The sequence below is a fragment of the Sciurus carolinensis genome, chromosome 11, assembly GCF_902686445.1.
Source record: "Sciurus carolinensis chromosome 11, mSciCar1.2, whole genome shotgun sequence".
In the NCBI taxonomy this organism is placed as follows: Eukaryota; Metazoa; Chordata; class Mammalia; order Rodentia; family Sciuridae; genus Sciurus; species Sciurus carolinensis.
In genome coordinates this window covers 124304129-124318937 of record NC_062223.1, presented here as the reverse complement: position 1 = coordinate 124318937, position 14809 = coordinate 124304129, and the positions used below count along the sequence as shown (strand labels likewise).

The following is a 14809-nucleotide window of genomic DNA, read 5'->3' as shown; positions in this document are numbered from 1 at the left end:
AATCACATCTACAAAGTCCTTTAGCCATGGGTGGGTACATATTTGTAGGTTGCAGAGATCAGGCTGTGCACATATTTGGCATTCAAATCTGCTTGCCACACACTCTCATTTTCTAGTTGTTTTCAATTTTCTTTACTTCAAGATGTAGTTCCAGCCTCCCCTCCAGACTTACCTTCACTATTCTTTTTAAATCTCTGCTTCAGTCAAATGCTTTCAGACTATTTCCTATTACACATGCCTTTTAACAGGTTTTTTTTCCCTCCTGCCTGGAATCATAGCTCTGCTTATTAAATTTCTGTCTATCCTTCAAGGCTCTCCACTCCCTTTAGGTCTCCTAGTTACTGTTATCCTCTACTTACCAACCAGTGATCCACCTTAAACCAGCTACCACAGCCAATACATGGTTACTGACTCTTTATTATGTCCTAGACTTTGATGATACAGATGTGAGGAAGATGAAGCCCTGCCTTCAGGTGGCTAATGGTGTAGTGGGTAAGGGAAACCCTGAGTTGGTTATTGTAGTGAAGTATAGTGATAGAGCTAGGTATTGGGATTATGGAAGCACAAGGGAGGTGGTGAGTCTTTTTTTTTTTTTTTTTTTTTTTGCGGTGCTGGGGATCGAACCCAGGGCTTTGTGCTTGCAAGGCAAGTACTCTACCGACTGAGCTATCTCCTCAGCCCATGGTGGTGAGTCTTTATTAGGCTTTTTATGATCTGCCTTTTATTTAACATTTTTTATTTGGTACTAAAATTCCTTAATACTTATTTGTATCTTTTGAGGCACTTAATGTATTTTGCCTTGTATTTTATTCAGTGGAATACTTGTCTTATTCTGTAAACTGCAAACCTAAGAAGAGAAGTCTCTTCCGATCTCTTTCCTTGTTGTATCCCAACCATTCAGTAGTTCCTCACACATAATAGGTGCTCAATCAATTTTAATTGATTTGAATTTCTACTATTCTACTATCGACTTTTGGAGTTCCAGCATTATACTGTGTTGAGTTTGGATCTTTCAGAGGGCCAAACCAGGAGGTCTTTAATAACTTTGGATTGAATTGATTCTATCAGCTGGGTAGGCATGCATGCGCCCCTGTTTGTCAACTTTCCTATAACATGGAAATTGTTTACTCTGGTCTGTGTTGGTTACTGAATAATATGGACAAATGAGTTAGATTGCTGAAAATTTAAGCACTGGTTTTTGTTTCTCTTGCTTTCCCTTTTGGTCAGACTTCTCATCACTTATGTGTCCATGTCTTAATTACCATAGCTATAAAACCACCCAGAAAAAAATACACATTTCTTTTCTACCTACCGCATCTTTGCTTTTCCCTTCCACAGAGAAAAGTAGAAATGAGTGGCCAGATAAGAGTGAAGGCAGAAAGAGGATAGTATAGGAACCCAAGGGTCTTTATGCCATTTAACTACTGAGGAAGAGTATTAATATTCTGAGGAACCTGAGGGGATGCGGGAAAAATGGGCAGACCTGTTTGCCTGGCTAGAGAATCTTAGCTCCCTGATTATGTAAGTGAATTATTTATACTCAGATTGAGAGCAAAATAATTATTTGCCTCTGTTCCAGGCTGAGAGCACTATTTCCTCATTATGGGAAAAAGCATTTTGAGCAACTGAAAAAAAACTGAAGACAGATAAAAGAAAACTATCACTAAGGCTGTAGTTTTCCCTTTGGATAAGATTCTCCTTAGGGAAGATTTGAGAGATGCTTAGTCTTGCTGCTATATCTTCTCATTTCCTCTCAAACTTATCTTACTTTTGATGTCTTAGAAAGGTACAGAAGGGTTGATCCAAACTCACCCTTCTTACCTAGACCCCTCTAGTAGATGTAGTCCATATGTATCCCCTTCTTTCCTGACTCTTTTTCTTTAACTGTTTCTCTGGACAGAAAACTTAGGCCAGGGATATTTCACGTACATGTCGGCAGTGTGCTGGCTCTTTGGGCGTTACCTGTATGACACTCTGCAATATCCCATTGGACTGATCTCCTCCAGCTGGGGTGGGACACCCATTGAAGCCTGGTCATCTGGAAGGTCCCTGAAAGCCTGTGGAGTCCTTACTCAAGGGTAAGCAAGAATTTCTCCTGAGAGGAAAGCCTCCTGGAGAAGTATGTAAGAGTGAAGGTCATGGTCTTCGCTGGGGAGCTAAATATATGTTGAATACCCACATATGTGTTGAATGTATGGAATTTCTTCATGCACAGGTGAAGTGTGGTGTCATCTCACAATCATCTGAGAACATGGCAAGAAGGAATTATGATCCTTTTCCTTATTAATAACCATACCTCATGATGCTTACAGAAAGCTTCCTATATGCCAGGCATTGTTCTGAGCACTTTATATATATTAATTCACTTAGTACTCAGAGCAACTCCTTGAAGTATAGATACTGTTAACATCCTGTGGATAAAGATGAAGTCTCAGAGAGGTTTAGGAACTTGCTTATGGACATGATTAGTAAGTGGCACAGTCTGGCTCTAGTATGTGCTTTTTAACCATTTTGCCCTATTCCCCCAGAGAATAAACATCTAAGAACAAATGCATGAACATGCACTAAAAAATATGTTAGTATACTGATTGTGAAAGCCCATGTAGGAAAAGCTGAATCAGGAAGAATGTACAGAGGAGAAAGGGCTAGGATGGACTTTGTTCTTGATGTGGTTTGAGTAAAAGCTTCCCTGTGGGAGAGTGAAGACATTAACTGTGGGCAGAAAGAATGACCCGCAGTAGAATAAGAGGGAGCTTCAGATCCAGTACATGGTGGGGGGTCTAAAGGCCAGGCCAGGCATCCCTAAGGTGTAGGGAAGTGGGAATTCTCATCTTCAGCTCCTTGAGGATAAATTCATGTACACTTTTATAAGGAAATCTAGGGATATGTTCAAAGTTTTGGTACCAGGGATTGAACTCAGAGGCACTCAACCACTGAGCCACATCCCCAGCCATTTTTTGTATTTTATTTAGAGAGAGAGTCTCACTGAGTTACTTAGTGCCTCACTGTTGCTGAGGCTGGCTTTGAACTTGTGATCTTCCTGCCTCAACCTCCTGAGCCACTGGGTTTACAGGCGTGTGCCACTGTGCCTGGTTAAAGTTTTTTAAAAAAATGTTTTTTGCCCTAGTAATTTCATTTCTGGGAATTTATCTTAAGGAAATAATTAAGCATGCATACAGTAATTAAGCTATAAGGAAGATGATCACAGCATTGCTTATAAAAGCAAAAGTTTAAACCAATCTAAGCGTCCACCCATTGAATAGTAGAAAAACTTGTTGCCTGTGTGAGAAACTCACAGGAAATCACTTCTCCTTCTGGCCTTACTCATCTTATCTGGAATCTGGTATGGCCACTCGAACTCATAGAAAGGTGACTGGCACACTGAACGTGGGAAGAACCTGGAGGTGAAATTCAAAGACCGATGACACATTTTCAAGCGAAACCAATTTATTTCTATGTTGCTTTCATCAGAAGTTCGTCCCACGTGGAAGTGGACAGATGCCCAGCTTAGGGATCATCATGTGATCAATCATTAGCTTTCAGGTGATGCATGTGTTTCTTATTGATTGCAGGTCCATTCCTCAGGATTCTGTAACTGGTCCCAGTGAGCACTCTGTTCTCTGGAATGCCATGATCCATCCGTTACAAAACATGACTTTGAAAGGGGTAATATGGTACCAGGGTGAGTACTCAGTTCTCAGTTTGTTGATTCTCCATCATATACCTTTTTTTTTTTTTTTTTTTTTTTTTTTTTTTTTTTTTGGTGTGGTTCTGTGGATTGAGCCCACGGCCTTGTGTATGTGAGGTAAGTACTCTCCCAGCTGAGCTCTATCCCCAGCCCACTATAACTAGCTTTTGCTGCATAACAGACCATCCTGGAATTTAGTGGCTTAAAACAATAATTTTACAGATTCTATTTAGCTCACAATTCTCTGGGTTAGCAAGGTAGTTCTTTTGTCTGGGCTGCTTCAGCTAATTTCTCCTGAGCTTTCTTATGTGTCTCTGGCGACCTGGCAGGCCTCTTTCTCTGTTCTGTTGACTGGGGCTATCTGCTGGGTACCATGGTTCTCAGGTGGCCTATCTTCCTTCACAAGCTGGTTCAGACTCATTTATCATTTGCATAGTAGTTTCAGGGCTCCAGGTGCTTCAAGAGAGTGAAGCCCAAAGCTGAAGCACTTTTCACGTTTCTGCATCACTTTTGCTGAAGGCTTATTGGCTAGAGAAGGTCAAAAGGCCAATCCTAAGGACTGTGGGAAGGCTACTCTCTCAAGGCAAGGATAGAGGAAGGGTAATAATGTAAGCCATTCTTAGAGTCTACTCCAGACTCCTTTCATGATTTTGGCTGCTTTTTTTAGGGGAGTCTAATATGAATTATAACAGGGACCTGTACAATTGTACGTTCCCTGCACTCATTGAAGACTGGCGCCAAACCTTCCATCATGGCTCCCAGGGGCAGACAGAGCGTTTCTTCCCATTTGGATTTGTCCAGGTATGTATTAAGAGGAAGAGAGTTTATGGGCAGTGGCGTGGGATGTGCTATTTAGCTCTCTTTCCTGGAATTCATATTGATTTTTTTCCCCTCATAGTGTGCCGGAGTCTGTGTGTTCTAGGGTACTAGAACTGAATTAAGGCTTAATTCATGAGTTCATTGATGAGACAATTAATCTTTTTGAAAAAATCAATAAGCAACTGATATATTTTTCTTATAAAAAAGTTCTCTGAAAAAAATATTAAAGAGATAAGCAAAAAAAAAGAAAAAGAAAAAAGAAAAACTAAAACCATTGAGAATTCTACAATCTAAAAATATGCTGACCTGACTTTTTGCTCACATAATTTTGAAATAGGATCAATTCCACAATACTATATCATATCTTACTTTTTCTCTTAATGATGTATTGTGACCATTTTTTCATGTCAACAAATATTAATTTTCAACACAATTTATAATGATTGCAGAATATTCTGATATATGGGTGTATTTTAATGTATTTACTGAGTTCTTTTTAAAATTTTTTATACTTTGGCAGTATTGAACCTAGGGGTGCTCTATCACTGAGCTACATCTCCAGCCCTTTTCATTTTATTTTGGGAAAAAGTCTCAGTAAATTGCCCAGGCTGGTATTGAGCTTATGATCTTCCTGCCTTAGTCTCCTGAGTAGCTGAGATTTTACAGGCATGGGACATTGGGCCTAGCTTTGATGAGTTCTTAATAGATAGGTACTTACTTAAATTGTTTTCAATGTTTTGTTTTTATAAGTAGTGGCATGTTTGTTTTCTTTGTAGCCGATTCCTTGTAGCTTAATTATTTCCATAAGATAAATTCCCAGAAATGAAACTGCTGGGTCAAAAGGTACACCTTTATAAAGTTTTGAAAATATCCCCATTTTTCTGTAGAAATTTATGAATTTGTATACATTTATACTTTTAGCAACTTTCCATGTGATTTCCCATTCTCCCTTACTTGCTATTGCCCCTTCTACCCTCTAGAACATGCCACACTCTCTACTCCTAGGCATTACCCATGCTTCCTTGCTAATTTTAATCATTCTTTAGGTCTTAGCTTAGATATTAGTTAGTAAACCTTCTGTGACTCTCCAAAGTCTGGGGTTTGCTATACTTCCCCAGATAATGTGTTCTCTTAGCAGCCTCTATTTCTCCTTTTTACTTTTACTTGCATATAAGTTGTGCATATGGCCATATTTTACTGGGTCACATTTATTATATTCCTAGAACCTAGCTGGTTGGCACTTATTTAATAATGGCTTAACACATGAAATGAAAAAATAAATCAAGACAAACCATACTTTTGATTACAGGTAACTAGTTAGAAAGATTCAGCTTTCAGCCTTGCACAAAGGAATAAATATATTTGACCAAATTCATAATTAACTTGTCTTATCTGTTCATATGACCCAAGATTTAGACTTTTTAGAAGGGTGGTAGTTCTGGCTTTTTCAGAACATAGGAAATTAAACATGTAGTATTATGAAAACAAGGCCCAACTTACAGTGCAGTAGCAGAGATGGCTTTACTGTATGAATGGGACATACATAGTTTAGACATCTGCCTCCCTGAATCCCATAGACACTTTTCTTTCCATCCTCCCATCTCCTCCACCTTGTCCTGATTTATTGATCTCCCATTTTTTTGTGGTCCTGGGGATTGAACTTAGGGGTACTCTGCCACTAAGCTATGTTCCCAGTCCCTTTTTATTTTTAGTTTTTGAGACAGGGTCTCACAACCTTACCGAGGCCGGCCTCAAACTTGTGATCCTCCTGCTTCAGCCTCCTGAGTTGCTTGGCTCAGTGCGTGCCACTGAACCCTGCCCTCCTTTGTTTTTGAGTAAAGGTTTTAGACAGAATTTCTTTCCACTTGGGCCTTTATGGTTATTTCTTTTTTCTTATATTGTTTTGACTTTGAAATAGGATTCTCATTTTCCAAATAGCAGCTCCTGTTATCAGTTCTGTGTATTACTGTATTTTTCGATCTCTTAGGCTATGTACATGGTAGTTTGAACATGAATTGAGCAATTTAAACAAAAAATATGCATTGAATACTAATTAAATAACTGTGAGGTGCTGGAAATATGACATATTACTGAGATCCCCTTTATTTTATGCCTTGCAGTTTAGAAGTTCTTAACCTCCAGGCTTTAATTTTATCATCATGAACAGAGAAGTATGTTGGTTACGTGTGGAAAACTGGAAATATAAAAAATATATATATTTGTATAAATATATATATGTATATTCAGAGGAAAATAACCAATATGACAAAATAATGGTTCAGAGCCTGGGTCTGGAACTAGACAACCTGGATTCAAATTCCAGCTTGTCACCTTGAGTTTTATGATTTTGAACAAGATATTGAACCTCTTTGTTATTTAGGTATTAAATGACTTAATTCTTGTAAAGCCTAGTTAGGCAGGTTACCAGAACATGAGAGAATGATGAGCAGAAGGCTAGGACTGGATCCTTAGGGGTATGCTTTTTAAAACTGGGTTTGGAGGAACACACTGCAAACTGCAGTATGTTATTTGTAAAATCTTCTTAAGGTGGCCAGTTTCATATTCTTTGGCTGGCATATGCATTCATTAGTGGCAATATTTCTACTAATCACAGTGGGAGACTGAACAGTGCTCCACCTTATCTCAGATTAGAAAAAACACAAAAATTCATTTGGGTGTGGAGTATGCTGGTGCCCCCATGTGGCCAGTGTGGAGTAATGCAGTCAATTAAATAATAGACAATTGCTGTAGAAATTCTCTGCAAACTGCCATTTTTGGAAAAAGCCTTTGGCTTAAGGAGCTGTTATTAGCATGTCTCCTTGCTGAGCTTCAGGCTAGTACTCACTGTAGAATGTTTCTGGTGGTTTTGCTGCTGTGATTCTCATCATGGCACTGGCTGGTGAACATGGCTCTGTTTTCAGTCTTCAGGTGTGTGGAAGAAGTAGGATATGACTCATCGGATCTTTTTCTCCCTTTTCTAGTTTTCATGAGATTCCATTGTGAAGCTTCAGTGCCTTTTATCATTTGACATGGTAAGGCCGATTTTACTTAGGAGAATTTTAATAAAAGAATTGAAATATCCCCTAAGTTCCATGTCATAGCCAAGACTCTTTCCTGCTACTGTTGCCAACCTATCCAGGTCTTTCAGTCTTTCTGGAGCCACTCAGAAAGCAGAAAACTTCTTTTCTTTGAAGCTTCATTGGGCCAAGTTTTTAGGGCTGATGGCAGATATTTCCTGAGCTATGTGAGCAAAATGACCCGGTGGAAAAGTCTGCTTATAATGCAGTTCCTCTGTTGGGGTCAGAGATTTTGAAATGGAGTCAAAAGACAATGTGGATGCTGGCGCAAACTCCTCCCCAGTTTGGGGTCTGATTTACCATTAAAGCATGGTTGTTGAGAGAGAGAGAGAGAGAGAGAGAGAGAGAGAATAGGTTGATGCCTTTCACTGGCTGGAACTAGGGCTAAGAATGAGATGCTATCTAAATATAAAAGCAGGGTGACATACACATCAGAAAGGTAAATAAGGAAGAAATAGTGGGTTCACATGCATCATAGTAATGGGAAAGACTTTTCCTGGGAGCCTCTGTCCTCTCCAGGAATAGGCATATATCAGTTTTCAGTCTAGATGGAACAAATTCTGTTAATTCACTGGTCACTTCTCACTACGTTGACTGCTTCTTTACTAGTCTAAGCCTCCATCATTTCTCCCTTGAATTATTGTCTCTTACCTAGTCTTTGTTCATGCTTCCACTGTGATTCTCTATTTAGGATATTCTCGATACATCAGTCAAAGTGATCCTTTGAAATATGTTATATCAGAGGGCTCCAGTGGCCCCCATGTGACTGAGTCAGCAGGGCTATGCATGATATGGCCTCCTCACCCCGACTTCACTGTCTACTTTCTCTGTTTACTTCTGCCATACTGGCTACTTGACTTTTCTTCATGCACACGAGGCACAGTCCTGCCCTAGGGCCTGTCATTTTATTTTCCTTCTGTCTGCAAAGTTTTTCCCCCACTGTGTTCATTTTCTATTGTTGCATAACAAATCATTGCATATTTGGCAGATTAAAACATTACAACACACATTTATTATCTCACAATTCCATGGGTGGAGCTTGGCATGCATAGATTAGCTGGATCCTCTGCCTAGGGATGCAGTGAAGGTGTCAGAGTAGGGGTCTCATCTGATATTTGGCGTTCTCTTCAAGCTCACATGACTGTTGGTAGAATTCATTTCCTTGAAGCTACATAACTCATGGTAGCTTACTTCTTGGAGGCCAGCAGGAGAGACTTCTACGCCCTCTTCTAAAGGGCTCCCCTGACTAGGTTAGGCTCACTATTGTTCTTCCCCTTTTGATGATTTTGAAGTCACATGATTAGGGACCTCACTTACATTTACAGAATCCCATTATTTTTGCCATGTAACAAAACATAATCATGGGAGTGAAATCCCAGTGCCTTTGCCATGGTCTATTGGTTAAAAGCAAGTTGCAGGTTTCTGCTACAAAGGTATTATATAAGAATGGATCATTACATGTCACCTTAGGATTCTGCTTAACACACCCAGATATTCTCATATACTCCTTTCTTACCTCTTCCTAATCTGTGTTCAACTTGATCACTCTCCTCTTTTCCTTATTTTTTTCTAATGCACTTATCACTTTTTCATGATATATAATTTTGTAATTTTCTTGGCCATTGGCTTTTTCCTTCCCCACTAGAATGTAAGCATGGGAAGGGATTCTTTTTTTTTTTTTTTTTTTTTAAATATAGGACTTTAAAAATTTTTTTTCATTGTAGTTGGACAACAGTACCTTTTTTCTATTTATTTATTTTTATGTGGTGCTGAGGTTTGAACCCAGTGCCTTACAAGTGCTAGGTAAGCACTCTACCACTGAGCCACAACCCCAGCCCGGGAGGGGATTCTTATGTATTGTTCACCACTCTTATCTCTTGGTATCAATGCTTGATACCAAGTGGGGGCTCAGTAAACTTTTGTTAGAAGAATTAGTGAATAAATGAGATGATATTACATGAACTGTTGATCCTTCACAGGCTCCTTCTGGAACAATATTATTCCTCAAGTATTCTGGTACTGCTTGATGGTCCCAAGCAGATGTCATAGATTCCAGGTGATGGATTTAGTCCTTTCTCTGGTGCTTCATATTCAGTTGACTGTCTGGTTTTGTCATTTTGTCTCATTTCTGATCCCATTCCTACTAGTATCCCTCTGGGTTAGACCTTTGTCTTTGTGTCTAGAATGTTGTAGTAAGTCAGCTTTCTGTTACTGTAAAAAATACTGGAGTTAAGTTAAATTAAATGGAGGAAAGGATGGTTTTAGCTTACTGTTTCAGAGGCTTCAGTACATGATCACTTCATTTTGTTTGGGCCTATAGTAGCACAGTACATCATAGCATGGAGCATGTGGTGGAAGAAGCCTGTTCAACTCATGGTGGCTGGGAAGAGAGGAAGGTCCAGTGTCCCAATATCCTCTCCAAGGGCTTGCTTCCAGTAATGTCCTACTACACCCCACTTCCTACAGGTTCCATCACTTCCCAATAGTGCCACAGGCTAGGGACCAAGTCTTTAGTACATGGGCCTTTAAGGGATATTCAGAATATAAACTATAACAAATATTATAGTAGCTCCTTAACTAATCAGTCTTGTTATAATCATTATATTAATCTTTTAAAATGGTCCTTTCATCATGTTAGTAATTTCAGTGGTAAACTATTGAGCTGAAATTCATGTAAGGGTAACCATTTCAATGTTCAGTTCAGTGGCATTTTAGTACATTTACAATGTTCTGCAATTCTTATCTCTACAGTAGTTTACAGTTGCTCACAGACTAAAGTAGGAACTGTCCACACACTTGCCTGGATATCTTTCCAACTTTTGTCTTTCCATCACAAATATCCCTGCACTGCTAGATTGTACTCTCTCAAAACATCTCCTTATAAGGTTCTAACATTTGAAGTATGAGTAGCACTACTTGTAGGGACTTCTCATATTTTTCTTACATATTCTTAGGCTGTTTTCCTATAATAATAATCATCTTGGTCTACTTGAAATTGCTGTCTGTGCCACCAATTTATTATTTAATCCATACTATTTTATGCTATTATTCATTAACATTTCTTACATTTGTATTTATTTATGTGATCTGTCTCTCCCCAATAGAGTTATAAAGTTTTTATACTAGTTAGTTACTGCTTTGTAGCAAATTACCTCAAAAGTTCATGGCATAGAATAACCTTTATTATTATAGCTGGTGTGTCTGAGAGCTGGGTTTGGTGATATTGAGCTCCACTGGGCTCTCTCTGGTCTGTGGCTTTGCTCCAGTTGGCTGGAGTGGATTAGATGGCAGCTCTGTTGCACAGCTCTCACCCTTCTTCACAGAGCAGGAGGCTAACTCAGCCATGTCCTTTTCTTGATGATGGTAGATATGTAGAAGTGTAAGTGGATTCATGTAACGTTTGTTGAAGAGACTAGGAATCATCATACCATAACTGGTGCTTCTGTCTATTGGCCAAAGCACGCCACACGGCTGAGCTAAGATTCACGGGGTGGGGAAACAGACTCTTCTTAAAGGAGGAACTGCAAAACCACATGGCAATGTGGAGTAGATACAGGAAGGTATTTGATGGAAGGTACCATACACTAAAGAGCACATGCCCTTCTTTTTCCCCACAGGGCCTAGCCTTGTGTTATATACGGATGTATCAATTGCCTATTGCTTTGCAACAAACTACTCCAAAACTTAGAAGTTTAAAATATCCATTTATTTCCAGGATGACTCTTGGTTTCATGTGATATCAGCAATATCATTTGGGCTTACTCAGTGTGGTTTGATTGGAGAATCTAGAATTGGCATAATGGGTTGCTTAGCTGAGATTGCAGGAACACTAGAGCCTTTCTATCTTCATGAACTTTCATGAAGATCATATTTTCTGCACAATCTCTGTAGCAGGGGCTGGACTATTTTTCCATGGCCAGTGCATGGTTCCAAGAGAATGAAATCAGAACCTGGGTTTCTTGAGGCAAAGACTCAGAAGCTGTATATCAAGTCTGCTGCATTCTGTGGTCAGAGCAAATTACAGAACTGGCGAAGATTCAATGAGAAAAGAAATGACTCTTGATGAGAGGTGTGGCAAGCTGCACTGTAAAAGGGCATGTGAGAATGGGAGGGATTCTTGCTTCCATCTCTGGAAAGACACTACTACAACAGTCAGAAACTAGTAAATGCTGTCGAAGGAACATTTGGATAAACAAATGAAGCAGAAACAGTGTGCCAGTGGAAAAAAACTCCAGTAAAAATTCTGATGTAAAGTTAACAAAATCTTTACTTTCCAGTTATCTTCATATTTGCCTACGGAAAAATCAGATGATGGATTTCCTCTGATCCGTTGGCATCAAACAGCAGACTTTGGCTCTGTTCCTAACCGAAAGATGCCCAATACTTTCATGGCTGTAGCTATGGACCTCTGTGATAGGAACTCACCTTTTGGCAGGTATGGATGGATGCTTCTTGGTTTTGTTTGTTGTATGTTTTTTGCCTGTAGTCCTTCACTCTGATGTTCATTTGTGAGGGGATGGACTGGACTAGGACTGGAGCTTAGGTGTCTTATATATAAATTACTTATGGTGGGTTGTGTTGCAATAACAAAATCCCTCTGAATATCTCAGTGCCTTGATACAAGAAAAACTTATTTCATGCTCACACTTACATGTCCAAAGAAGGTCAACAGAGACTTTGCTCATTGCAATCATTCACAAACCCAGAAACAGAGGTTCCAAGTTGATCTTTGCTTCCATAGTCACCTTGTGCCTCATAATGGCATTTAAGTGCTTCCATCTAGAAGCAATGTAAGTCACTTTTGCTCACACTGTATTGGCCAGACCAACCCAAACCAAATCATATGGTCACAGCGAGAGCAGGCCATGGAATTCTAACATGGACAGTCCCAATGAATACCACACACTAGCTGTAGGATGCAGAGGGATTTCAAATATAAGAGTTCAGCATATAAAGTCTAGATTATTGTAGGAACTTGATAGTATTTACTGAAAGAACAAATAAAAGCTAGAGAAGACCAAATATAATGAAGAGTTGATTCATATGAAACACTTTACTTTTTTTAAAAAATATTTTTATTGGTTATTGCTGAGCCTTTATTTAATTTATTTATCTGCTTATATATGGTGCTGAGGATCGAACTCAGTGCCTCACACATACTGGGCAAGCACTCTACCACTAAGCCACGACCCCAGCCCTGAAACACTTTACTTTTAGTGACTGGGAATAGTCTCATGTTAGCTGTCGTGGGTTAGTTTCAATGTCTTTACTCTCTCCCTTTATTCCTTCTTTCTAAGCCATCTATTGCTTCAAGGTTTCTGAACCCATAGGAAGCCCAGGGCCTCATCTATAGTTTCCATTCATCATTTCTTGCAAGGTGACTAGCCAGTGAGCACCAAGTTTAGGCAACTCATTCTTACCTCCTTCTTTTTTCTTTTTTTGGTACCAGGGATTGAACCCAGGGGCACTTCTCCACTGAATGACATCCCTAGCCCTTTTTCTGTTTTATTTTGAGACAGGGTCTTGTGAAGTTGCTTAGAGCCTTGCTAAGTTGCTTGGGCTGGCTTTAAACTTGTGATCTTCCTGCCTCAGCCACCCAAGTTGCTGGGATTACAGGTGTCCACCACCGTGCCTGGCTCATTCTTACCTTCTTAAATGGTGCTCATACAGAGAAAAAAAATATTTTTTTGAAAAAAACACAAAAAAAACAAAAAAAACCCATGGATATCGCTAAGCTCAAACCCCAAGTTCTCTACTTGTTCTTTATCCTACAGCATCCACCCTCGAGATAAACAGACGGTGGCCTATAGGTTGCACTTGGGGGCTCGTGCTGTGGCTTATGGTGAGAAGAATTTGATCTTTGAAGGACCGCTGCCTGAGAAGATAGAATTCTTGGCTCACAAGGGGCTGCTCAACCTCACTTATTACCAGCAAGTCCAGGTGCAGAGGCAGGATGACAAAATATTTGAGGTGAGAATATCAGGGAAAAAAAAAAGGACTCATTCTGTGCCAGGAGTCAAGAGCCCTCCATACAGAGGCCCTTCTTTTTCATTACAGAGGCAGGTCTTGGGTGGTTGTGGGTTGGGGCTGGCCTTTTCTGAGGAACAAGTAAGCAGCTATTAATTTAGGGGCAACTTTGATGGTATAATCAAGGAAGGGAAAACAAGGCCCCTATTAAATGATATATTTTTTGTATTTTCCCTCACAGAGCAACCCTTTTTTCTCAAGGAAGGGTTTTATTTTTAGGTTACCTATTGAGAGATCCTTGCTCCAGTAAATTCCACTCATCCTTGGGTGTCTTTTTTGTTTTATTAGGCTAAGTTCAGACATTTTTAAAATCTGGTGTCTCCTTTGAAAGGCTTAAACTTGATGAATTATAACTCAGTATGAATTAGTGTAATGAGACTATTTTTTTGTAATACCTAGCAAGGATTGTTCTGCAGTGGAATTGGGCTACTGATTAAAGAGTTAGGAGTACTCTGTAGTTGAGGGTACAGGGTAAAGGCATTCCTAGGTGAAATGTTTAAATGAGTGTCTTGGGGAATTTTGAGGTCATTAGGCTGGGAGAGGGTATATGAAAATATGGCAACAGAGGAGATAAACCACTATTAGACGGACTTCACATAGGAGTCTATCTAGGGATGCAGCTTCTCCAGAATCCTAACTACATTATCCACCAGATGCCTGATCAGCACTTGTCCCACTTGGCTTCTTGCCCTGCTAGGTTCATTTGGAGTTAAGAGACTCAAGAAGGCTCTGTATTCTGAGTTCTCTGAACTCTGTCAGTTGTTGGCTATCTGCCCATCACCTGACCCTGGAATCATAGTTGGGGTCAGGGAAGAATTTAACTGTGGGCCCTAGATGATTTATGTTCCCTTTTCTGGATTGCCTTTGGACTTCAGAAAGGCATAGTGTCCAAAGTTCCTTTGTGCCCTTCCTTAGTATGCAGCTCCGCTGGGAGTTTCAGGGAGCAGCTGGGCTGCTTTGCTCACATTCTTGTCTGCTTTGCCATATGGCAGGATGTTCACACCCGAAGGATGTTCAGGGGAACCTTCCATAAATGCTTTATATGATTATGCTTCCTTGCTTTCCTAAGTTGATGTTTTATTTATTGATTTAAATTATTCAATCACATGAACATTTATTTATTTTAGGCCTCATGCATGCTAAGCAGATGCTCTTCAAACTGAGGCCACATTTGTTATCAACTTGTGGCTTTGTTAAC

General features: G+C 39.7%; 1 protein-coding gene across 2 annotated transcripts in view; it reads left to right on the top strand.

The window, feature by feature from the left end:
• The window catches only part of Siae (sialic acid acetylesterase), a 34936-nt gene that overhangs the window by 17735 nt on the left and 2392 nt on the right, over window positions 1-14809 (top strand). For both annotated transcript variants that reach the window (XM_047519591.1, XM_047519592.1), the window contains 5 exons: window positions 1901-2078; window positions 3573-3682; window positions 4356-4489; window positions 11862-12019; window positions 13359-13554. In XM_047519591.1, the coding sequence (XP_047375547.1) occupies window positions 1901-2078; window positions 3573-3682; window positions 4356-4489; window positions 11862-12019; window positions 13359-13554 (776 nt within the window). The remainder of the gene's footprint in view (window positions 1-1900; window positions 2079-3572; window positions 3683-4355; window positions 4490-11861; window positions 12020-13358; window positions 13555-14809) is intronic.